Genomic DNA, 25,415 nt, shown 5'->3' on the forward strand with positions numbered 1-25,415 from the left:
AAAGGACCTCCAAAGTAGTAATTTCTGAAATATTATCTGTACTATGAGCAACACCAGAGAGGCAGTGGGAGATTAGGGAGGTAAACAAGTGGCTCAGAAGCTGGTGTAGGAAGGAGAGGTTTGGGTTCATGAAGAACTGGACCGAATTCTCTGTCGGATACAGGCTCTACCAAAGGGACGGGCTGCACTTCAATGGAAAGCGTGCAGCTGTGCTCTGGGAAAAGATGGCCAGAAGGTTGGAGGAGTGTTTAAACTAGGGAATGGGGGGGTCTACAACATAGAGGGGGAAGATAGTAAGAGCTGAGATTTATTAATGTACCTGGGGTGGAGCGGAGGGAGGGATTAGAATAGTTAATAGGGATAGGCTTCACAGGAAAAAAAAACATACACCATTGAATTGCATATTGACTAATGCCAGAAGTCTGTCCAATACAACTGACGAACTGGAGTTGATGATGTCTGAGAATAATTATGACATAGTGGGTATAACAGAGACTTGGTTGGACGATAGCTGTGACTGGGCGGTCAACATACAGGGTTATAGTCTATTCAGGAAGAATCGGACAAAACAGAAAGGGGAAGGAGTTTGTCTTTATGTAAAGTCCAGTCTGAAGACTGCACTGCAGGAAGATATATGGGAAAGAAACGATAATGTGGAGTCATTATGGGGAGAAATATACAGAGATAAAAATTTAAAAAAATCTGTTGGGGGTTTGCTATAAGCCACCAAATATAATGGAAAAGGCAGAAGATCAATTACTGAGGCAAATAAACAAGGCAGCAAATCAAAATGAGGTGGTAATAATGGGGACTTTAACTATCCTGATATAAACTGGGAGACTGATGTAAAGTCCGTTTTTGTGTTTTTGTATTTTTCTGTTTTGGTGTTTCAGACACTAGTTTTGTGCCTATATCAGTTTTCTTTGCAATTCTCCCTGGCTGGGGAATAGTTAATGCTCTGAGCCAATTGCTACTCGGGTTTGGCTATTTAACCCCTTAAGGACGCAGCCCTTTTCCACCTTAAGGACTGAGCCCTTTTTCGCAATTGTTACGCCGAGCGCTCCGGGTCCCCGCTCCTCCCCGGAGCGCTCGCAACATCCTCGCAATCGCAGCGCCCCGGTCAGACCTGCTGACCGGGTGCGCTGCGATACCTCTTCCAGCCGGGATGCGATTCGCGATGCGGGTGGCGCCCGCTCGCGATGCGCACCCCGGCTCCCGTACCTGACTCGCTCTCCGTCGGTCCTGTCCCGGCGCGCGCGGCCCCGCTCCTTAGGGCGCGCGCGTGTCGGGTCTCTACGATTTAAAGGGCCACTGCGCCGCTGATTGGCGCAGTTGGTTTAATTAGTGTATTCACCTGTGCACTTCCCTATATAACCTCACTTCCCCTTCCCTTCCTTGCCAGATCTTGTTGCCATCGTGCCAGTGAAAGCGTTTCCCAGTGTGTTCCTAGCCTGTGTTCCAGACCTCCTGCCGTTGCCCCTGACTACGATCCTTGCTGCCTGCCCCGACCTTCTGCTACGTCCGACCTTGCTCTTGTCTACTCCCTTGTACCGCGCCTATCTTCAGCAGTCAGAGAGGTTGAGCCGTTGCTAGTGGATACGACCTGGTTGCTACCGCCGCTGCAAGACCATCCCGCTTTGCGGCGGGCTCTGGTGAAAACCAGTAGCAGCTTAGAACCGGTCCACTAGCACGGTCCACGCCAATCCCTCTCTGGCACAGAGGATCCACCTCCTGCCAGCCGAATCGTGACAGTAGATCCGGCCATGGATCCCGCTGAAGTTCCACTGCCAGTTGTCGCCGACCTCACCACGGTGGTCGCCCAGCAGTCGCAACAGATAGCGCAACAAGACCACCAGCTGTCTCAACTGACCGTGATGCTACAGCAGCTACTACCACAGCTTCAGCAATCATCTCCTCCGCCAGCTCCTGCACCTCCTCCGCAGCGAGTGGCCGCTTCCGGCCTACGACTATCCTTGCCGGATAAATTTGATGGGGACTCTAAGTTTTGCCGTGGCTTTCTTTCACAATGTTCCCTGCACTTGGAGATGATGTCGGACCAGTTTCCTACTGAAAGGTCTAAGGTGGCTTTCGTAGTCAGCCTTCTGTCCGGAAAAGCTCTGTCATGGGCCACACCGCTCTGGGACCGCAATGACCCCATCACTGCCTCTGTACACTCCTTCTTCACGGAGATTCGAAGTGTCTTTGAGGAACCTGCCCGAGCCTCTTCTGCTGAGACTGCCCTGCTGAACCTGGTCCAGGGTAATTCTTCCGTTGGCGAGTACGCCATCCAATTCCGTACTCTTGCTTCCGAATTATCTTGGAATAATGAGGCCCTCTGCGCGACCTTTAAAAAAGGCCTATCCAGCAACATTAAAGATGTTCTGGCCGCACGAGAAATTCCTGCTAACCTGCATGAACTTATTCATCTAGCCACTCGCATTGACATGCGTTTTTCCGAAAGGCGTCAGGAGCTCCGCCAGGATATGGACTTTGTTCGTACGAGGCGTCCTTTCTCCCCGGCTCCTCTCTCCTCTGGTCCTCTGCAATCCGTTCCTGTGCCTCCCGCCGTGGAGGCTATGCAAGTTGACCGGTCTCGCTTGACACCTCAAGAGAGGACACGACGCCGCATGGAGAATCTGTGCCTGTACTGTGCCGGTACCGAACACTTCCTGAAGGATTGTCCTATCCGTCCTCCCCGCCTGGAAAGACGTACGCTGACTCCGCACAAAGGGGAGACAGTTCTTGATGTCTACTCTGCTTCTCCACGCCTTACTGTGCCTGTGCGGATATCTTCCTCCATCTTCTCCTTCTCTACTATGGCCTTCTTGGACTCCGGATCTGCAGGAAATTTTATTTTGGCCTCTCTCATCAACAGGTTCAACATCCCGGTGACCAGTCTTGCCAGACCCCTCTACATCAATTGTGTTAACAATCAAAGATTGGACTGTACCGTGCGTTACCGCACGGAACCCCTCCTAATGTGCATCGGACCTCATCACGAAAAAATTTAGTTTTTGGTCCTCTCCAATTGCACTTCCGAAATTCTCCTTGGATTACCGTGGCTTCAACGCCATTCCCCAACCCTTGATTGGTCCACAGGAGAAATCAAGAGCTGGGGTACTTCTTGTTTCAAGGACTGTCTTAAACCGGTTCCCAGTACTCCCTGCCGTGACCCTGTGGTTCCCCCTGTAACCGGTCTCCCTAAGGCTTATATGGACTATGCTGACGTATTTTGCAAAAAGCAAGCTGAGACTTTACCTCCTCACAGGCCTTATGACTGTCCTATTGACCTCCTCCCGGGCACTACTCCACCCCGGGGCAGAATTTATCCTCTGTCCGCTCCAGAGACTCTTGCTATGTCTGAATACATCCAGGAAAATTTAAAAAAGGGGTTTATCCGCAAATCCTCCTCTCCTGCCGGAGCTGGATTTTTTTTTGTGTCCAAAAAAGATGGCTCCCTGCGTCCTTGCATTGATTACCGCGGACTTAATAAAATCACGGTAAAGAACCGCTACCCTCTACCTCTTATCTCAGAACTCTTTGATCGCCTTCAAGGTGCCCACATCTTTACCAAACTGGACTTAAGAGGTGCTTATAATCTCATCCGCATCAGGGAGGGGGACGAATGGAAGACTGCATTTAACACCAGAGATGGACACTTTGAGTATCTGGTCATGCCCTTTGGCCTGTGCAACGCCCCTGCCGTCTTCCAAGACTTTGTTAATGAAATTTTTCGTGATCTCTTATATTCCTGTGTTGTTGTGTATCTGGACGATATTCTGATTTTTTCTGCCAACTTAGAAGAACACCGCCAGCATGTCCGCATGGTTCTTCAGAGACTTCGAGACAATCAACTTTATGCCAAAATGGAGAAATGTCTGTTTGAATGTCAATCTCTTCCTTTCCTAGGATACTTGGTCTCTGGCCAGGGATTACAAATGGACCCGGATAAACTCTCTGCCGTCTTGCATTGGCCACGCCCCTCCGGACTCCGTGCTATCCAACGTTTTTTGGGGTTCGCCAATTATTACAGACAATTTATTCCACACTTTTCCACCATTGTAGCTCCTATCGTGGCTTTAACCAAGAAAAATGCCAATCCCAAGTCCTGGTCTCCCCAAGCGGAAGACGCATTTAAACGGCTCAAGTCTGCCTTTTCTTCTGCTCCCGTGCTCTCCAGACCTGACCCATCTAAACCCTTCCTATTGGAGGTAGATGCCTCCTCAGTGGGAGCTGGAGCGGTCCTTCTACAAAAAAATTCTTCCGGGCATGCTGTTACTTGTGGTTTTTTTTCTAGGACCTTCTCTCCGGCGGAGAGAAACTACTCCATCGGGGATCGAGAACTACTGGCCATTAAATTGGCACTTGAGGAATGGAGACATCTGCTGGAGGGATCAAAATTTCCAGTTATCATTTACACCGATCACAAGAATCTCTCCTATCTCCAGTCTGCCCAACGGCTGAACCCTCGCCAGGCCAGGTGGTCGTGGTTCTTTGCCCGTTTTAACTTTGAAATTCATTTTCGCCCTGCCGACAAGAACATTAGGGCCGATGCCCTCTCTCGTTCCTCGGATGCCTCGGAAGCAGAGGTCTCTCCGCAACACATCATTCCTCCTGACTGTCTGATCTCCACTTCCCCAGCCTCCATCAGGCAAACTCCTCCAGGGAAGACCTTCGTTTCTCCACGCCAACGTCTCGGGATTCTCAGATGGGGTCACTCCTCCCACCTCGCAGGCCATGGGGGCATCAAAAAGTCCCTGCAACTCATCTCTCGTTTCTATTGGCGGCCGACTCTGGAGACGGATGTTGTTGATTTTGTGCGGGCCTGTACTGTCTGTGCCCGGGATAAGACTCCTCGCCAGAAGCCTGCTGGTCTCCTTCATCCTCTGCCTGTCCCCGAACAGCCTTGGTCACTGATTGGTATGGACTTTATTACTGACCTACCCCCATCCCGTGGCAACACTGTTGTTTGGGTGGTCGTTGATCGATTTTCCAAGATGGCACATTTTATTCCTCTTCCTGGTCTTCCTTCAGCGCCTCAGTTGGCAAAACAATTTTTTGTACACATTTTTCGTCTTCACGGGTTGCCCACGCAGATCGTCTCGGATAGAGGCGTCCAATTCGTGTCTAAATTCTGGAGGGCTCTCTGTAAACAGCTCAAGATTAAATTAAACTTCTCTTCTTCTTATCATCCCCAATCCAATGGGCAAGTAGAAAGAATTAACGAGGTCCTGGGTGACTATTTACGGCATTTTGTTTCCTCCCGCCAGGATGACTGGGCAGATCTTCTACCATGGGCCGAATTCTCATACAACTTCAGAGTCTCTGAATCTTCTGCTAAGTCCCCATTTTTCGTGGTGTACGGCCGTCACCCTCTTCCCCCCCTCCCTACTCCCTTGCCCTCTGGTTTGCCCGCTGTGGATGAAGTAACTCGTGATCTTTCCACCATATGGAAAGAGACCCAAAATTCTCTTTTACAGGCTTCATCCCGCATGAAAAGGTTTGCCGATAAGAAAAGAAGAACATTTTTGCTCCCGGAGACAAGGTATGGCTCTCCGCTAAATATGTCCGCTTTCGTGTCCCCAGTTACAAACTGGGACCACGCTATCTTGGTCCTTTCAAAGTCTTGTGCCAGATTAATCCTGTCTCTTACAAACTCCTTCTTCCTCCTTCTCTTCGTATTCCCAATGCCTTCCATGTCTCTCTCCTTAAACCACTCATCATCAACCGTTTCTCTCCCAAACTTGTTTCTCCCACTCCTGTTCCCGGTTCTTCTGACATCTTCTCCGTAAAGGAGATACTGGCCTCCAAGACGGTCAGAGGAAAAAGTTTTTTTTTTGGCAGATTGGGAGGGCTGTGGTCCTGAAGAGAGATCCTGGGAACCTGAGGACAACATCCTAGACAAAAGTCTGGTCCTCAGGTTCTCAGGCTCCAAGAAGAGGGGGAGACCCAAGGGGGGGGGGTACTGTTACGCCGAGCGCTCCGGGTCCCCGCTCCTCCCCGGAGCGCTCGCAACATCCTCGCAATCGCAGCGCCACGGTCAGACCTGCTGACTGGGTGCGCTGCGATACCTCTTCCAGCCGGGATGCGATTCGCGATGCGGGTGGCGCCCGCTCGCGATGCGCACCCCGGCTCCCGTACCTGACTCGCTCTCCGTCGGTCCTGTCCCGGCGCGTGCGGCCCCGCTCCTTAGGGCGCGCGCGCGCCGGGTCTCTACGATTTAAAGGGCCACTGCGCCGCTGATTGGCGCAGTTGGTTTAATTAGTGTATTCACCTGTGCACTTCCCTATATAACCTCACTTCCCCTTCCCTTCCTTGCCGGATCTTGTTGCCATCGTGCCAGTGAAAGCGTTTCCCAGTGTGTTCCTAGCCTGTGTTCCAGACCTCCTGCCGTTGCCCCTGACTACGATCCTTGCTGCCTGCCCCGACCTTCTGCTACGTCCGACCTTGCTCTTGTCTACTCCCTTGTACCGCGCCTATCTTCAGCAGTCAGAGAGGTTGAGCCGTTGCTAGTGGATACGACCTGGTTGCTACCGCCGCTGCAAGACCATCCCGCTTTGCGGCGGGTTCTGGTGAAAACCAGTAGCAGCTTAGAACCGGTCCACTAGCACGGTCCACGCCAATCCCTCTCTGGCACAGAGGATCCACCTCCTGCCAGCCGAATCGTGACAGCAATTATGACCACCGTCACTTTACGAATTAATAACGCGAAAACGCTTTTACCGAATATTCTGATTCTGAGATTGTTTTTTCGTGACATATTCTACTTTATTTTGGTGGTAAATTTTCGGCGTTAATGGCATCCTTTTTTGGTGAAAAATCCCCAAATTTCATGAAAATTTTGAAAATTTAGCATTTTTCTAACTTTGAAGCTCTCTAATTGTAAGGAAAATGGATATTCCAAATACATTTTATTTTCTTCACAAACACAATATGTCCACTTTATGTTGGCATCATAAAATGGACATATTTTTGCTTTTTGAAAAATTAGAGGGCTTCAAAGTAGAGCAGCAATTTTCAAAAATGTCATGAAAATTGCTAAATCTGAAGGGACAGATGTTACAGAACTACAACTCCCAGCATGCCTGGGCAGTCAAGGCATGCTGAGAGTTGTAGTTTGGCAACATCTGGAGGGCTACTGTTTGGGCACCACTGTAACAATGGTCTCCAAACTGTGACCCTCCAGATGTTGCAAAACTACAACTCCCAGCATGCCCCGACAGCCTTTGGCTGTCTGGGCATGCTGGGAGTTGCAGTTTGGCGCCCCCAGTGGTTGCCACAGTAAAGATCGATTTACTTTCACTTTCAATTCCCCCCCCCCCCCCACACTGTCGATTCCCTACCTGATCAGGATCCTGCAGGCTACAGCGATGATCCCAGGTCCCCAGGCATCTTCTCCTGCAGGTACGGCCTCCATCTTCTTCCCAGAGCCCCTCGACATCCAGGGGCAGGCAGAACGGGGGGTTGCCATGGCAACCCCCTGTCCTGCGCTGCCATTGGTCAGAACTCTGTTCTGAGTAATGGCAGGGGATAGGAGTAGATCGCAGCTTTGCGACCTCATTCCTATCCTTTAGGCTGATCGGGGCTGTTGCTGACAACACCGATCAGCCCTATTTTTCGGGTGATCGGGTCACCAGAGACCCGATCAGCCCGGAATTGGAGAAAATCGCATGTCTGAATTGACATGCGATTTTCTCCGATCGCCGACATGGGGGGGTCTCAGGACCCCCCTGGGCGATGTGCCAGGGTGCCTGCTGAATGATTTCAGCAGGCATCCGGCTCCGGTCCCCAACCGGCTAGCGGTGGGGACTGGATATCCCACGGGCGTATGGATACGACCTCGGTCCTTAAGGACTCGGAATGCAGGGCGTATCCATACGCCCTGTGTCCTGAAGAGGTTAAATCTGAGCTCTCCTGCACTCTTTGCTGGTTATTTGGGCATTTGTGCATTATTGCTAGTCTGACTATGACTGTTTTAGACCATGTCTGCTTTATCATGCACCTTGTATTTATCTTGTATTATTAGTAAGAGTTTTAACCATGGTTAAAAGTCCTGATTATTATTGATTTTAGTCTGTAGTACATTTGTCAGTTTTTAGGATTATTGTATGTCTGTTCTGTTTTAGCCTTGTTTCTGAGTCCGTGTTAACACTATGAGAATCCTGACCTGTGTTCCTTCACATTGTGGAGTTTGGTTTTCTTGTATCCATTTTTATAGAGTTTATGATTGCTGATCTTTAAAGTATATAGTACATGCACTGATCATAGAGTTCATGATCACTGATCTAGTGTTTCCTGTGATTTTACATTGGTCTATAGGGTCCTCTGTTCTTACTCACTGATGTCCTCTGAATTTAATCTATTTATGTTAGTTATCTTAGTCCAGTGTGAACAGTGTTCTATGTTTCTGATCAGTTTAGTGTTTAACATTCAGTTCTTCTGTTCATCCCCTGTGTATACTGCTTTCTGCTGTATACTTATTCCATATCTTGTCTTGTTTATTTATTCATGTCTGCCATTTATCTGGATTCCGGTTTCTGAACTGTTTGTTAGTATACTATATTCTGCCCTGTTTGTGAGTTTATATTCTGTCTGGTATATCTGGTTGTTTGGTAGTTTTCCCGTTCTGTTTCTGGCCTGTGACCGACTATGTTTATTATTTGTTTTTACGCCCACTGCACTTTAGCTCAGGTAGGGACCAGTACCGTGGTTATCGATCTGCCGTTTAGGGTGGATAGGCAAGTAGGCAGGGAGAGTGTTATTAGGGACATCTTAGGGCTCACTCTCCCTGTCACCCCAGTCGGTCATGACAACTGAAACCTGTGAATCTCATAAAGGAAACAGGTTTCTTAACTATAGGTAAAGAAAATTATCTGTCCTAAATTTTGCAGGGCCCGACTAGAGGGGGTGTCCTACTGGACATAATGCTAAACAATAGACCTCATAGAGTAACTAATGTGCAGGTAGAAGGACACCTAGGAAATTGTGATCATAGTATAATAAATTATAACTTGTCCTTCAATAAGGGAATCTCTCGAGGGGCCACAAAAATAATGAACTTTAGAAAGGAAAAGTTTGATCAACTCAGAGATGCCCTTAACAAAATAAAATGGGATAATGTCCTAAAAAACTAAAATACTGACACTAAATTGGAGACTTTTAAAAATATTTTAAATTCTCACTATGAGGTACATACCTTTATTGGAATAAAAGTGTCAGGAATAGGACAAAACCAATGTGGATGAATAAATATGTTAAGGGGGCAATAAATGACAAAAAAGAAAAAAAGCATTTAAACTACTAAAACAGAAAGGCAGTGAAGAAGCATTAAAGGGGTACTCCGGCGCTAAGACATCTTATGCCTGATCACGGGGGTCACGCCGCTGGGGCGTTCGCTCCGGGTCTGAATACTAGCGATCACGGGGCCGGGGCATTGTGACGACGTGCGCGCCCCCCCCCCCCCCCCCCGTGTGATGTCACGCTCCGCCCCCTCAATGCAAGCCTATGGGAGGGGGCGTGGCAGCTGTAGATGAAAGAAGGTTTAGAGGAAAGAAGGTTTCTACACCAGCACAGACGGGGGTTCTTTACTGTAAGAACAAGGAGACTGTCACGCTCCGCCCCTCAATGCATTGTGGGGCGGAGCGTGACATCACACGCCGGCGCAGGCGTGACGTCACACGCCGCCCGCCCTGTAGTCGCACGTAATCAGACCCGGAGCGAACACGCTCCAGGGACTGATTACAAATGGGGTGCTGTGTACATGATCACGGGCATCCCCAGCTGCGGGACTCCCGCGATCAGGCATCTTATCCCCTATCCTTTGGATAGGGGATAAGATGTTTAAGCACCGGAGAACCCCTTTAACCCAAGAGTTGTTTACTGGGCCAACTGGACATGGGTGATGCCATAGATAGGACTAAGTTAGGCATTGGTAAAATTCTATATCAGGCACTTTAATAGCCAAATATTGGATCCAGTCTTTGCAGTAGCAAAGCTCATCTCTAGGATAAAAGTCATTACTAAGCTAAAAAGAGCTGTACAAAAAAGGGCAGACTCTAAGGGGGGAGATTTGTCAAAACTTTTGCAAAGGGAAAATTGTCTAGAATGTCCGTGCCAGATGTTTCCAGAAAGGAAATTTCAAATTCTGTGTCTGCAGAAAGAATGAACATGTTCATTCTTTCTGCGGACTCCGCACAGTCTTAGCCGGCACCCGCAGTATGCGCAATGTCTGCACAGAGATTTTCCGTCTGGACATTCCAGTGTGTGAACATAGCCTAAGTGTTTTGTGTGGAATGTTTTTTCTCTGCAAAAAAAAAATGTTTAAAAAAATATTTAAATACAAAAAGATCACAGAAGAAGAAATCACTGAACCATGGCAGTGCCTGGGAAGTGAGCACCCCGGCTTTCCCCTGCCTGAATCGGCTTGATTAACAGGTTGCCCCTGCGTTCAGTCAGGAAGTCAGTCACCTGGACACTTTCCAGTGCTGCACCTAGGTTTTAGGTTTTTCTCTGAAATGTTACTCTGTTGCCAGTGATGATGAAGCCTGTCAGCATTTCAAGGCAGACTCCTTTCAAGCACTGCACTATGAAGATCTTTATACTGGAAGATGGAGGGGGGGGGGGGGGGGAATTACAGGTTCTGCATTGAGGGCAAAGAAGCTTGGGGTTATGCCTATTTTTACGGGCTAAATACCCTATTAAGGAATTCTGAGTATCTGTTCAAGATCCGTATGTCTTGGCCAAGGTGGAGAGTAGTTAAAAGGGGTACTCTGGAGGGAAAAACATGTTTCCCTCAACTGTTGCAATAAATTTATACAGATTTGTAAATTACACAATGTCTATTAAAAGGGGTACTCTAGAGGAAAAATTTTTTTTTAATTAACTGATGCTAGAAAGTAATACAGTTCTATTTAAAAAATCTTAATCCTTCCAGTACTTATCAGCTGCTGTATGCTCCAGAGGAAGTTGTATAGTTCTTTTCTGTCTGACCACAGTGCTCTCTGCTGACACCTTTGTCCATGTCAGGAACTGTCCGAGCAGGATACATTCCTCATAGCAAACCTCTCCTGCACTGGACAGTTCCTGAAAAGGTCACAGGTGTCAGCAGAGAGCACTGTGATCAAACTTGAAAGAACTACACAACCTTCTCTGCAGCATACAGCAGCTGATAAGTACTGGAAGGCTTAAAAGGGGTTATCCAGGAAAAAAACTTTTTTTTTATATCAACTGGCTCCAGAAGGTTAAACAGATGTGTAAATTACTTCTATTAAAAAATCTTACTCCTTCCAATAATTATCAGCTGCTGAAGTTGAGTTATTTTCTGTCTGGCAACAGTGCTCTCTGCTGACATCTCTGCTTGTCTCAGGAACTGCACAAAGTAGAAGTGGTTTGCTTTGGGGATTTGCTTCTACTTTGGACAGTTCTCGAGACAGGTGTCATCAGAGAGCACTTAGACAGAAAAGAACAACTCAACTTCAGCAGCTCATAAGTACTGAACAGATTAAGATTATTTAATAGAAGTAAATTACCAATCTGTTTAACTTTCTGGAGCCAGTTGATATAAAAAAAAAAGTTTTTTCCTCGATAACCCCTTTTAAGCCTTACAGTACTTATCAGCTGCTGTATGCTACAGAGAAGGTTGTGTAGTTCTTTCCAGTCTGACCACAGTTTTCTCTGCTGACACCTGTGTCCTTTTCCGGAACTGTCCAGTGCAGGAGAGGTTTGTTTTATATATCAAATGGTGAGACCGCACTGGGGACCTACCTCTGTGCACGTGACCGCCCAGGCTGCCAGCCAGGGATAATAGTACATGCTTGATAAAGGCTATTGTTGCCGAAACATTACACCTTATTTGGGGAATAAAGAACACCAGCTTTAATTGATTCAAGACCTGCTTGTGCGGTGATTTCTGGACTTGTTTTATATATATATATATATATATATATATATATATATATATATGTAAAGTTTTTTCCTGGAATACCCCTTTAAGCCTTCCAGCTGCTGTATGCTACAGAGAAAGTCGTGTAGTTCTTTTCAGTCTGACCACAGTGCTCTCTGTGGTCAGAGATTTTTAAATAGAAGTCATTTACAAATCTGTATAACTTTCTGGCACCAGTTGATTTAAAAACATTTCTTTCCCTCTGGAGTACCCCTTTAAATAGGCATTGTGTAATGATTAATCCCCCCTGTGGTGAAAACTTGCTGCAAATTGTCCTTACAGATAACAACTGAATATTGTGGTTTAAACTAGGGGACACTTTTGTGATCTGGTTAATGAATCTCAAGTAGGGATCAAATCTCTAAGGACTCTTCCTACAAAGAAGGGATCTCTGACAATCTCCTTAAAATAGCTGTTCAAATAATTGGGTGTCAGGGATCTGTGTTACTTTAATGTAAAAGTTCTATTGTTTATTTGTATTATGTGTTACTTTTATAGAGGCTATTTAGTGTAACAATCACGCAATAAAAGGAAACTCAAATTTTTAAATTTTTTTTTTTTTATAATGATTACCTACTAAATGCAAATGTCTTCACTTTCTTCTTTCTCTATGTAGCCAGTGGGCAGGGTTTGAAATGAGCTGCAATTGGTGACATCAGCTTCAGCGAGGCAGTCTGTGTACATATGAAAGAAAAGGCGTCGGGCATGAATTGGTGCATAGGGAAAGCATGCTTCAGTGACTATATCATCTCTCTGCTCCTCACTAGGTAAACTCCAGGTATGCAGCAGCGTCACCCACTGCCTGCTCTCTAACACAGGTAAGACTGCTTTATCCCTAAAATGTTATATACGTTTACTATGCATTTTACATTGTCAGTAACAAAAGGTATTTGTGCCTTTAATTTTCGCAGATATTATTTTTCCTATATATGCGTAGGAATTTATATCCTACTTGTAAGCATCTAATATGCATCTTTTTCTGTTTATTCTTTCCTCATGTAATGTAATATTTACATTGTAACTAGAGATGAGCGAACTTACAGTAAATTCGATTCGTCACGAACTTCTCAGCTCGGCAGTTGATGAGTTATCCTGCGTAAATTAGTTCAGCCTTCAGGTGCTCCGGTGGGCTGGAAAAGGTGGATACATTCCTAGGAAAGAGTCTCCTAGGACTGTATCCACCTTTTCCAGCCCACCGGAGCACCGGAAAACTGAACAAAATTTTTGCAGGAAAAGTCATCAACTGCCGAGCCGAGAAGTTCGTGACGAATCGAATTTACTGTAAGTTCGCTCATCTCTAATTGTAACGGTACAGATGTGGCCATTTCCAATACTTCCAGTTTCAAAAAAAATGATACAATATTTCAATGCAGATTACACTGCTTTATCCATCTTCTATACTGCATTTATTCAATATGCAGTAGATAAGAATAGGGGGTCTTGCCTATTAGTGTTGAGCACGAATATTCCAAATACTAATTTTTACCACGAATGTTGCAATTTCGTGAATATTTAGAATATATATTTGTAATGACGAATATTCTTATTTTTTTTTATGCAAATTTTTATGCGAATACTGGCGCTGATCCCTCCCTTCTTTTAGGTGAAAGATATAAATGCGAATTTCATTAGGAATTTTCACATGAAAAAAAATAACATAGCGAATATGCGTATTTCGCGAACATAGGACGAATATTCGGCCATATATTTGCGAAATATCGCAAATTCAAATAGGACCCCTGCCGCTCATCACTATTGCCTATATATTGATGCATTTCAGACACTTCTGCCGGCTACAGGCTGCTTTAGAGACGCTATGTTTTGGAGTTTGCAGTTCTGTAAACTCATATAAAACTAATGTCATTATCTGAAAGCACCACAATGATTAATTACACTACAATGATTATACTTATGGTGCCCATACCATATACTTTAGATCAGTGTTTTTCCAAACAGTGTGTCTCCAGCTGTTGCAAAACTACAGCTCCCAGCATGCCCGGACAGCCTTTGGCTGTCCAGGCATGCTGGGAGTTGTAGTTTTGCAACAGCTGGAGAAGCGCTGTTTAGAAAACGCTGTTTTAGGGTATGTTCACACGGCTGAATTCCGCTGAAGAATTCCAATGGAAATTCTGCTGTAATTCACTACAAATTGAATGGGATTCCGCAGTCCCATTCAGAGGGGAGGATTTCTACCGCAGAGATGCCGTTTACTGCATTCGGTCAAAATATAGGACTAGTCTTCTGTTTTGCGAAATTCCACAACGTTATCCCATTGAAGTCAATAGGGCTTCGGAATTCTGTGTTTAGATAACCACAATTTTGTCGGAATTCGGCAATTCCATTGCACTGTGTGAACATAGCCTAAGACTGTTGTCAGCTGAAAGCTTGTTTGCCTGAAAGCTGTCTTTTTCATCCCACCCCCTTATAAACATGCGTGCATGGCCAAGCCTATATGTGTTCTCAATGGAGAGGGGGGGGGGTAAGCCGATGCCAGATACCTCCGACAGCAGTTTATCTAACATAAGAATAAAGGATCGGGCATGCTGAAATCAACATGCCTTATCCTCTTTTCCCCAACATTTGCCATTGAGTGTGAGTTGGGACAACCGCATACACATTAGATGGAGGACTAGTCCTGTCAAAATCAGTGGGTTGGCTAATGTTCCTCTAATGTGTATGTGCACCTTTACAATAGGGGGACATATACTCAAAACTAGTGTTGTTTTCTTATTTATGGTGGCTTTCAAGATTTCAGTATTTAAGAGAAGACTAAGAGAAAATATTATATTTAATGATGAATTTCATCTTCGGAGATTTATTGTATTTACAAACAATAGGCAATCTATTTACCCATTGCATATCATATGACTGAATGCTTAAAAGGGTATTCCAGGGAAAAGCTTTTTTTTATACATCAACTGGATCCAGAAAGTTAAACAGATTTGTAAATTACTTCTATTAAAAAATCTTAATCCTTTCAATAATTATCAGCTGCTGAAGTTGAGTTGTTCTTTTCTGTCTGGCAACAGTGCTCTCTGCTGACATCTCTGCTTGTCTCGGGAACTGCACAGAGTAGAAGAGGTTTGCTATGGGGATTTGCTTCTAAACTGGGCGGTTCCCGAGACACGTGTCATCAGAGAGCACTTAGACAGAAAAGAACAACAATTTTCAGCAGCTCACAAGTACTGAAAGGATTAAGATTTTTTAATAGAAGTAATTTACAAATATTTTTTACTTTCTGGCGCCAGTTGATATATATATAAAAAACATTTTTTCCTTTAAATGTTATTGTTAGCAAAATTATTTTGACCATGGTTTGGTTCAAGACTTTGGTTGGACAGGCTCTAGCTTGTATTTTGGCCTGTTCTAACCTCTAACTCTGGCCTTCACCATATATCAATCCCGACTAGAATACAGGCCTTGTGCGTCACTTTAAAGGGGTACTCCGGTGGAAAACTTTATATTTTTTTTAATCAACTGGTGCCAGAAAGTTAAACAGATTTGTAAATTACTTCTATTAAAAAATCTTAATCCTTCCAGTACTTATTAGCTGCTGAATACTACAGAGGAAATTATTTTCTTTTTGGAACACAGTGCTCTCTGCTGACATCATGACCGCAGTGCTCTCTGCTGACATCTCTGTCCATTTTAGGAACTGTCCAGAGCAGCATATGTTTGCTATGGGGATTTTCTCCTACTCTGGACAGTTCTTAAAATGGACAGAGATGTCAGCAGAGAGCACTGTGCTCGTGATGTCAGCAGAGAGCACTGTGTTCCAAAAAGAATATAATTTCCTCTGTAATATTCAGCAGCTAATAAGTACTGGAAGGATTAAGATTTTTTAATAGAAGTAATTTACAAATCTATTTAACTTTCTGGCACCAGTTGATAAAAAAAAAAGTTTTCCACCGGAGTACCCCTTTAAATGTCTGCAGCAATAAAATATAAAGAACCTGCAAGGTTTTCTGTGAACCTTTGGGAATGTAAATTGAATTGATGGTCTTCAATCAGATGTTATCACTCCAGGCTACGCTAGAATTCTTTTTAGCAAGAAGACCATGAATCATTCCGCAATTTCTCCAAAATTGTCTTTATTAGACAGGAATACTTGCTGAGAAAGTGAAAATATTCTTTGGCCAGCAACACTGAAATTGGCCATGTCTATATCAAGTCTTATAATTATATTTTAGATGGAAGACACTTGTCTGTACAAGTGAGAGCCAGAAATGCACGTAATAAACTTCCAGTATCCAGTATGATAGGAAACCACTGCTTTAGGAGAAAATGAAAAACGTCTGATAAACTTACATGTTAAAATATGAATATATTTACTTATGGAGAACAAACACCCCAGGGTCATCTCCATTGGAGGAAAAACATGTAATTGTGGGAGGAAAATGGATAACACACATATTTAATACAATTCCAGATAGGATAACCTTCTATTAGCTGGCTAGGGTATTCCCAATTTTATTGGGTGATGAGGATTTTTCGGCAGTGTTCATTATTCTCTTGACTCTCCCATAATGAAAATGTATTGCTTATCCCCATGATAGGTTATGCTATCGGATCAGTGTTGGTCCAACTGCTGCTATTCCCAATGATTATGAGAACAAGAGTCACCTAGCAGAATGGAGTGGTGGTTAAAGGGGTACCCCAGCACTAAGACATCTTATCCCCTATCCAAAGTATAGAGGATAAGATGCCTGATCATTGGGCCACCGCTGCTGGGGACCCCCGTGATCTTGGGCGCATGTTCGCTCCGGGTCTGATGACTGCCAATAACAGGGCCGGAGTATTGTGAGGTCACGGCTCCGCCCCTGTGTGACATCACGCTCCGCCCCCTCAATGCTAGCCTATGGGAGGGGGCGTGACAGCTACCAGGGATGGCTAAGTGCTGGGCTATCTTCAGTGGTCACATAGATTTTGAATAGTGTGGCAGTGTGTGTGGTCAAATATCATTCCATTGTAACAGAGCAACCTGGGCCCCCATTCTCATGATCACTGGGTGTCCCCAAGGTCCCAGTCAGACACTTATCCCATATCCTGTCCTGTAGGTGTGGCAAGCTCCTCAAATGTCACTGCTTCACTCACCTACTCGGTCCCCAAACCTCCCTTTTTTCAGTCTTGATTGGAATTTTGGGCTTATAAAAGAAGAAAATGAAAGTGCAGCATTTACGTGACTTGCAGCTGAGACTTAAAGGGGTACTCTGGTGGAAAACTTTTTTTTTTTTTACTCAACTGGTGCCAGAAAGTTAAACAGATTTGTAAATGACTTCTATTAAAACATTTTAATCCTTCCAGTACTTATTAGCTGCGGAATACTACATAGGAAATTATTTTCTTTTTGTAACACAGTGCTCTCTGCTGACATCATGATCACAGTGCTCTCTGCTGAATTCTCTGTCCATTTTAGGAACTGTCCAGAGCAGCATATGTTTGCTATGGGGATTTACTCCTACTCTGGACAGTTTCTAAAATGGACAGAGATGTCAGCAGAGAGCACTGTGCTCGTGATGTCAGCAGAGAGCTCTGTGTTCCAAAAAGAAAAGAATTTCCTATGTAGTATTCAGCAGCTAATAAGTACTGGAAGGATTAAGATTTTTTTAATAGAAGTCATTTAAAAATCTGTTTAACTTTCTGGCACCAGTTAATTAAAAAAAAAAAAGTTTTCCACTGGAGTACCCCTTTAAGCTGTCAATTTGGCAGGCATAAGCGCAGCCCTGAGTTTACCCAAACCTCTGTCCCTGCCTCTGGGGTTGCTCACCTGTTTAAAAGAGTGGCACCAACCACCATGTCGGTCTCTATACTACTAAAGTGCTGGGCATAGCAAATAGACAAACAGGGAATGCACATACAAATATAAAATCATAATTAAACAAGCCAAGTCTTTACCAATGAGTTGCAGTACAGATACAGTTAGCAAATGGAGTAGTCAAAGAACAAGCCAAAGTTCGGGATAATAAACACAGGTATAAGGATCTAGTGTTAGGAAAATATCTCGCAAGCAATCAACAGAAGCAGGCCATGGCCTTAACCCCTTAAGGACTCAGCCCATTTTGGCCTTAAGGACTCAGACAATTTAATTTTTACGTTTTCATTTTTTCCTCCTCGCCTTCTAAAAATCATAACTCTTTTACATTTTCATCCACAGACTAGTATGAGGGCTTGTTTTTTGCGCGACCAGTTGTCCTTTGTAATGACATCACTCATTATATCATAAAATGTATGGCGCAACCAAAAAACACTATTTTTGTGGGGAAATTAAAACGAAAAACGCAATTTTGCTAATTTTGGAAGGTTTTGTTTTCACGCCGTACAATTTATGGTAAAAATGACGTGTGTTCTTTATTCTGAGGGTCAATACGATTAAAATGATACCCATTATTATATACTTTTATATTATTGTTGCGCTTAAAAAAAATCACAAACTTTTTAACCAAATTAGTACGTTTATAATCCCTTTATTTTGATGACCTATAACTTTTTTATTTTTCCGTATAAGCGGCGGTATGGGGGCTCATTTTTTGCGCCATGATCTGTACTTTTTTTTGATACCACATTTGTATATAAAAAACTTTTAATACATTTTTTATAATTTTTTTTTTAATAAAATGAATTAAAAAAGTAGGAATTTTGGACTTTTTTAATTTTTTTTCGTTCACGCCGTTCACCGTACGGGATCATTAACATTTTATTTTAATAGTTCGGACATTTACGCACGCGGCGATACCAAATATGTCTATAAAAAATGTTTTTTACGCTTTTTGGGGGTAAAATAGGAAAAAACGGACGTTTTACTTTTTTATTGGGGGAGGGGATTTTTCACTTTTTTTTTACTTTTACTTTTACATTTTTTTACATTTTTTTTTACACTTGAATAGTCCCCATAGGGGACTATTCATAGCAATACCATGATTGCTAATACTGATCTGTTCTATGTATAGGACATAGAACAGATCAGTATTATCGGTCATCTCCTGCTCTGGTCTGCTCGATCACAGACCAGAGCAGGAGACGCCGGGAGCCGCACGGAGGAAGGTGAGGGGACCTCCGTGCGGCGTTATGAATGATCGGATCCCCGCAGCAGCGCTGCGGGCGATCCGATCGTTCATTTTAATCGCGAACTGCCGCAGATGTCGGGATCTGTATTGATCCCGGCACCTGAGGGGTTAATGGCGGACGCCCGCGAGATCGCGGGCGTCGGCCATTGCCGGCGGGTCCCTGGCTGCGATCAGCAGCCGGGATCAGCCGCGCATGACACGGGCATCGCTCCGATGCCCGCGGTTATGCTTAGGACGTAAATGTACGTCCTGGTGCGTTAAGTACCACCTCACCAGGACGTACATTTACGTCCTGCGTCCTTAAGGGGTTAAAGGGGTATTCTGGTGGATTTTTTTTTTTTTCAATCAACCGATGCCAGAAAGTTGAACAGATTTGTAAATTACTTCTATTTATAAATCTTAATCCTTTTAGTACTTATCAGCTGATGTATGCTCCACAGGAAGTTGTATTTCTCTCTGGAGTTCTTTTTAGTCTGACCACAGTGCTCTCTGCTGACACCTCTGTCCATGTCGGGAATTGTCCAGAGAAGGAGAGGTTTGCTATGGGGAGTTTCTCGACATGGACAGAGGTGTCAGCAGAGAGCACTGTGGCCAGACAGAAATTAAATTAAAAAAGAAAAGAACTTCCTGTGGAGCATACAGCAGCTGATAAGTACTGGGAGGATTAAGATTTTTTTTATATAGAAGTCATTTACAAATTTGTTTAACTTTCTGGCACCAGTTGATTTAAAAAAAAAAATTGTTTTCCACTGGAGGACCCCTTTAAAGGGAATGTGTCACCTACATTTTTTTTTCTCATTGAGGACAGTTACTGAAACATGTTTATTTTTTCTAATCTGTTTCCATTTTCAGATTGTAATTTTTATTAATTTTTTTGTACATTATTATGGGGGCTGCCATCTTGCCTGAACTCAGCTGACCTGTTTTTAACAGCAATTAATGATATGCACGACTCATAGACATAGATGACAATGGACAGGACCTCTCCCATTCAGATGAATTGTGCTTTTTTCAGATGTCATTCTACATGGAGGGGGGAGGCTGTTGTCTGAAGCTATTGTGTGTATCTATCTTACAGGTGTCACCTTTCCCTTTACTCTTGTGTGTGAAGAAAGGCATTACTAGGAAATTATCTGTATAGAACAGGATGGCTCAGCTTAGAAATAAAGGGGTACTCTGCTGTTCAGCGTTTGGAACAAACTCTTCCGAACGCTGGAGCTGGGAGCTCTTGACATCATAACCCCGCCCCCTCATGACCTCATGTCCCGCCCCCTCAATGCAAGTCTATGGGAGGGGGCGTGACAGCCGTCACGCCCCCTACCATAGACTTGCATTGAGGGGGTGGGGTATGACATCATGAGGGGGCGGGGCTATGATGTCACGAGCTCCTGACTCCAGCGTTCAGAAGAGTTTGTTCCAAACGCTGAACAGCAGAGTACCCCTTTAAGGCCAAATGATATGGCCTTAATGTAAACAGCAAAGATTATGATAAAATATAGATAGAAAATTGGAAATTTTATAACAAACCCACCCAAAATTCTTTAAACAACAGTTAATGATTTAAACAACAGTTAATTGTGATGCAGCTCCTGAGTGGCCAGAATGCAGCATGTGATGTCTGCCAGGAGCGGTTGTTACAATAAAACTTTATTTTCTGAGTTATTCAATGCCCATGTACAGCAGCAGAGTTATGTTTAACATGCATTTGCCTGCAGCCAGGGCAGTTTCAAGGCAATTTGGCAAAATGGGCTAATGTCAAATTTGGGCAAAATTTGCAATATTACAATGTCACTTGCTTTTTGTTACAGATCACTGAAACACAACAATCCAGTATACAATGAAATCTAAGTGGGCATTAAATGTTCTTACAATAATAATACTTACAGAGTATGTGTGGGGTCAAGATATACATGATGTTGAAGATTCTCAAGCAGGTAAGACCCTTCTTCAGGCAGTGGTAAAATATCTGTGCATGAATTAAGTAGCAATGTCACTTACTATCATTGAAATATTATAGAGTGCAGTGTTATCTAATCAGCTGCTGTATTGTACAGAGGAAGTTCTTTTCGTTTTGAATTTCTTTCCTGTCTGACCACAGTGCTCTCTGCTGACACCTCTGTCCATGTCAGGAACTGTCCAGAGCAGGATAGGTTTGCTATGGGGATTTGCTTGTACTCTGGACAGTTCCTGACATGGACAGTGGTGTCAGCAGAGAGCACTGTGGTCAGACAGAAAAGAACAACTCAACTTCCTCTGGAGCATACAGCAGCTGATAAGTACGGAAAGGGTTAAGATTTTTTAATAGAAGTAATTTACAAATCTGTTTAACTTTTTGGAACTTTTTTTCCCCCACCAGAGTACCCCTTTAAAGAAACATCTGGGCAACATTGCTAAACTGTTTTATGCCGAGTGCAGCTATACAAAGTGAAAATGCTGTCAATTAGATCTGCAGTAATTCCAAATCAATTTAAGAGCAGATAATCAGAATTGAATTATCATCTCTTAAAATATGGAAATTTTTAAACAAAAACAATTGTGTTCAAAAAAATCCCCAGTTTCAGGTTTAGCTTTGGATGTGCAGCATTTCTGCAGAAAATGCCGAAACACTGTGAATTATTACGGATTTTGACTTCCCTATCAATGTCATTAAGAAATTCTGCAACAAATCTGCAGTCCATTCGCATAAATTGATATGCTGTAGATTAGAAATCTCCACCGTATTTCAATAGCTACGATTTTTTCCGCAGCACGTGCATGTAAAGGCAGACATTCACCTCTCTATGCCCAAGTAATAAGAGCCCTGGATTCAGTATAAGCTCAGGTCCAGATGTGGTAGATAGTGTTCACTGTACATTTCATTGTGGATCTGCAGCAAAATGGCAATGAAATACATGTACATACAGATTTTTCCAGGAGTTTCCTTCCATGCATTTCCATAACAAATCGAGCAAGCTTGGAATGAAAAAAATTCCATGTGGAATAATTTTTTTTAGAATATTGGCCAATGTACAGGGTGGACCATTTATATGGATACACCTTAATAAAATGGGAATGATTGGTGATATTAAAGGAGTAGTCCAGTGGTGACATAGTGGTGAACAACTTATCCCCTATCTTAAGGATAGGGGATAAGTTGCAGATCGCGGGGGGTCCGACCGCTGGGGCCCCCTGCGATCTCCTGTACGGGCCTTCGGCAATCTTCGGCTCTGCCATTGAGACGTATTGAGGGGGCGTGTCGGTCGCCGCTTCGTGCGGGGGTCGACACCCGCTATCTGGCCTGGGAGCCGGGGCCCCGTACAGAGAGATCGCAGGGGGCCCCAGCGGTCGGACCCCCTGCGATCTCAAACTTATCCCCTATCCTTAGGATAGGGGATAAGTTTTTCACCACTGGACTACCCCTTTAACTTGCTGTTTGTGGCACATTAGTGTATGTGAGGGGGGGGGGGGAACTTTTCAAGATGGGTGGTGACCATGGTGGCCATTTTGAATCCAACTTTTGGTTTTTCAATAGGAAGAGGGTAATGTGATTTATTGGGAATTTCACAAGAAAAACAATGATGTGCTTGGTTTTAACGTAACTTTATTCTTTCATGAGTTATTTACAAGTTTCTGACCACTTATGAAATGTGTTCAATGTGCTGCCCATTGTGTTGGATTGTCAATGCAACCCTCTTCTCCCACTCTTCACACACTGATAGCAACACCACAGGAGAAATGCTAGCAAAGGCGTCCAGTGTCCGCAGTTTCAGGTGCTGCACATCTCGTATCTTCACAGCATAGACAATTGCTGACCCCAAAGATAAAAGTGTAAGGGGGTCAGATCGGGAGACCTTGGGGGCCATTCAACTGGCCCACGACGACCAATCCACTTTCCAGGAAACTGTTCATCTAGGAATACTCAGACCTGACACCCATAATGTGGTGGTGCACCATCTTGCTGGAAAAACTCAGGGAATGTGCCAGCTTCCGTGCATAAAGAGGGAAACACATCATCAAGTAGGCCACTGGATATGCGAAATTGCTTCATGATGATGTGTTTCCCTCTTTATGCACTGAAGCTGGCACATTTCCTGAGTTTTTCCAGCAAGATGGTGCACCACCACGTTATGGGTGTCAGGTCCGAGCATTCCTAGATGAACAGTTTCCTGGAAAGTGGATTGGTCGTCATGGGCCAGTGAGAGGGAGAAGAGGGTTGCATTGACAATCCAACACAATGGGCAGCACATTGAACACATTTTAAAAGTGGTCAGAAACTTGTAAATAACTCATAAAAGAATAAAGTTACATTAAAACCAAGCATATCATTGTTTTTCTTGTGAAATTCCCAATAAGTTTGATGTGTCACATGACCCTCTTCCTACTGAAAAAACAAAAGTTGGATTCAAAATGGCCAACTTCAAAATGGCCGCCATGGTCACCACCCATCTTGAAAAGTTTCCCCCCCTCACATATACTAATGTGCCACAAACAGGAAGTTAATATCACCAACCATTCCCATTTTATTAAGGTGTATCCATATAAATGGCCCACCCTGTATATGGGTCCATAGCCGACAAAGCAATCCTCTCAATATTCTGATTAAATAATGAACATGTATATTGTTACGGCAGCTGAATTCCAGCTGGGGAAAGCTCTGTCGCTGAAATTCCGCAGTGTGCACTGTGCAGCAGAATCCCATTGACACCAATGGGAATCTGCTACATTTCCAAGCGGAATTCCGAAGCAGAATTTTGCTGGAGATTTCATAGTGTGCCTGGACCCAATATGGATAGGGTTCTGCAAATTGTTGTTGATTTGTAGCACAAGATCAGCAGAGAAAATCCACCACATCTGGATCAGAACCTTTTCATTTAAAAGATGAGTGTTAAATCTGGCAAAATTCACTGTTTGTTCCTACAAATGTTTTAGGAGTGTCCAGTTGTTTTTGGCTAACTGAAGCCAGCTAAGTAGTTGTACAAAAACAAATAGGGCCCTCAAAGCAAAACTTTAGAAAATATTGGAAAAATGAACACAATGTCAGAGCGGCAGACCTGTGTAATTGGGAGGGTGTTAACTATTTGGACGCACACTCTTTTAAGTCAATAGACATACTGTTTGCTTTACTGGTCCTGGCTATGGCTTTCAAAATAAAATCATCATGGGGAAATATGTCAAATACAAACGCACAAAGCAAAGTTAAATGTTATTTTTTTTATTTAATATACTATGGACCTTGTGCTGTATTTCACATTCCCTTTGTTATTTTTCCAGTGTAGATTTTCTGTATATTATATATGAATAAACTACTGTAAAAGAACCAGATTTAGGCAACATTTTGAAACTCTGGCAGCCTGTACATAGTCGATCAAAGCTTGTCTCAGGCAGCTATCTGCCCATCCACTGCACATACTATACACTAGGGCTGGGTGGTATACCGGTTCATACCGAACACCGAAATTTTTGTGCTGCACGATATGAATTTTAACCCATACCGCAATACCGGTTAGGCCCCTCCCCATCCGGAATGAATGACTTATCGCCAGTGCTGCGCTGTCCCCATCGGGGAACTAATCATATGTGACCTGCGAGCGCTGTTCTGCCCCCCCCCCCAATTAATTATCAGCCCAGCATTACTACTCACATATGTCATCCGCAAGCGCTGCCCTCTTGGTCCTCCTGTTTGTTGCAAACCACTGCTCTATACTGTATCCCTATGCCCGGGCTGCAAAAGGTAAAAAAAAAAATAAACCTTAACCCCTTAACGACGCAGGACATATATTTACGTCCTGCGCCGGCTCCCGCGATATGAAGCGGGATCGCGCCGCGATCCCGCATCATATCGCGTGGGTCCCGGCGCTAATCAACGGCCGGGACCCGCGGCTAATACCACACATCGCCGATCGCGGCGATGTGCGGTATTAACCCTTTAGAAGCGGCGGACCGCCGCTTCTAAAGTGAAACTGAAAGTATCCCGGCTGCTCAGTCGGGCTGTTCGGGACCGCCGCGGTGAAATCGCGGCTTCCCGAACAGCTGATCAGACACCGGGAGGGCTCTTACCTGCCTCCTCGGTGTCCGATCGACGAATGACTGCTCCGTGCCTGAGATCCAGGCAGGAGCAGTCAAGCGCCGATAATGCTGATCACAGGCGTGTTAATACACGCCTGTGATCAGGATGAGAGATCAGTGTGTGCAGTGTTATAGGTCCCTATGGGACCTATAACACTGCAAAAAAAAAGTAAAAAAAAAGTGTTAATAAAGGTCCTTTAACCCCTTCCCTAATAAAAGTTTGAATCAACCCCCTTTTCCCATAAAAAAAATAAAACAGTGTAAAAAAATAAATAAATAAACATATGTGGTATCGCCGCGTGCGTAAATGTCCGAACTATAAAAATATATAATTAATTAAGCCGTACGGTCAATGGCGTACGCGC

At 44.1% G+C, this 25,415-nt stretch overlaps 1 protein-coding gene and 1 long non-coding RNA gene across 3 annotated transcripts in view; one reads left to right on the top strand and one right to left on the bottom strand.

The window, feature by feature from the left end:
• Nucleotides 1-25,415, bottom strand: part of LOC130273793 (uncharacterized) — a 131,333-nt gene that overhangs the window by 52,905 nt on the left and 53,013 nt on the right. Inside the window, exons 3-4 of one of the 2 annotated variants that reach the window (XR_008844124.1) lie at nucleotides 20,890-20,971; nucleotides 12,554-12,615 (exon numbers count right to left, since the gene is read on the bottom strand). The exons of the other annotated variant lie outside the window; for it this stretch is intronic. This is a non-coding gene — a long non-coding RNA (uncharacterized LOC130273793). Of the gene's footprint in view, nucleotides 1-12,553; nucleotides 12,616-20,889; nucleotides 20,972-25,415 lie in introns of those variants that run through there. 2 annotated transcript variants of the gene reach the window in all.
• LOC130273790 (collagen alpha-1(XXI) chain-like) overlaps nucleotides 12,717-25,415 on the top strand; it is a 98,006-nt gene continuing 85,307 nt past the window's right edge. The window contains exons 1-2 of the mRNA XM_056521120.1: nucleotides 12,717-12,759; nucleotides 20,814-20,939. Coding sequence (XP_056377095.1) covers nucleotides 20,843-20,939 — 97 coding nt within the window. The 5' untranslated portion in view covers nucleotides 12,717-12,759; nucleotides 20,814-20,842. The remainder of the gene's footprint in view (nucleotides 12,760-20,813; nucleotides 20,940-25,415) is intronic.

The sequence above is a fragment of the Hyla sarda genome, chromosome 5, assembly GCF_029499605.1.
Source record: "Hyla sarda isolate aHylSar1 chromosome 5, aHylSar1.hap1, whole genome shotgun sequence".
Taxonomy (NCBI): domain Eukaryota; kingdom Metazoa; phylum Chordata; class Amphibia; order Anura; family Hylidae; genus Hyla; species Hyla sarda.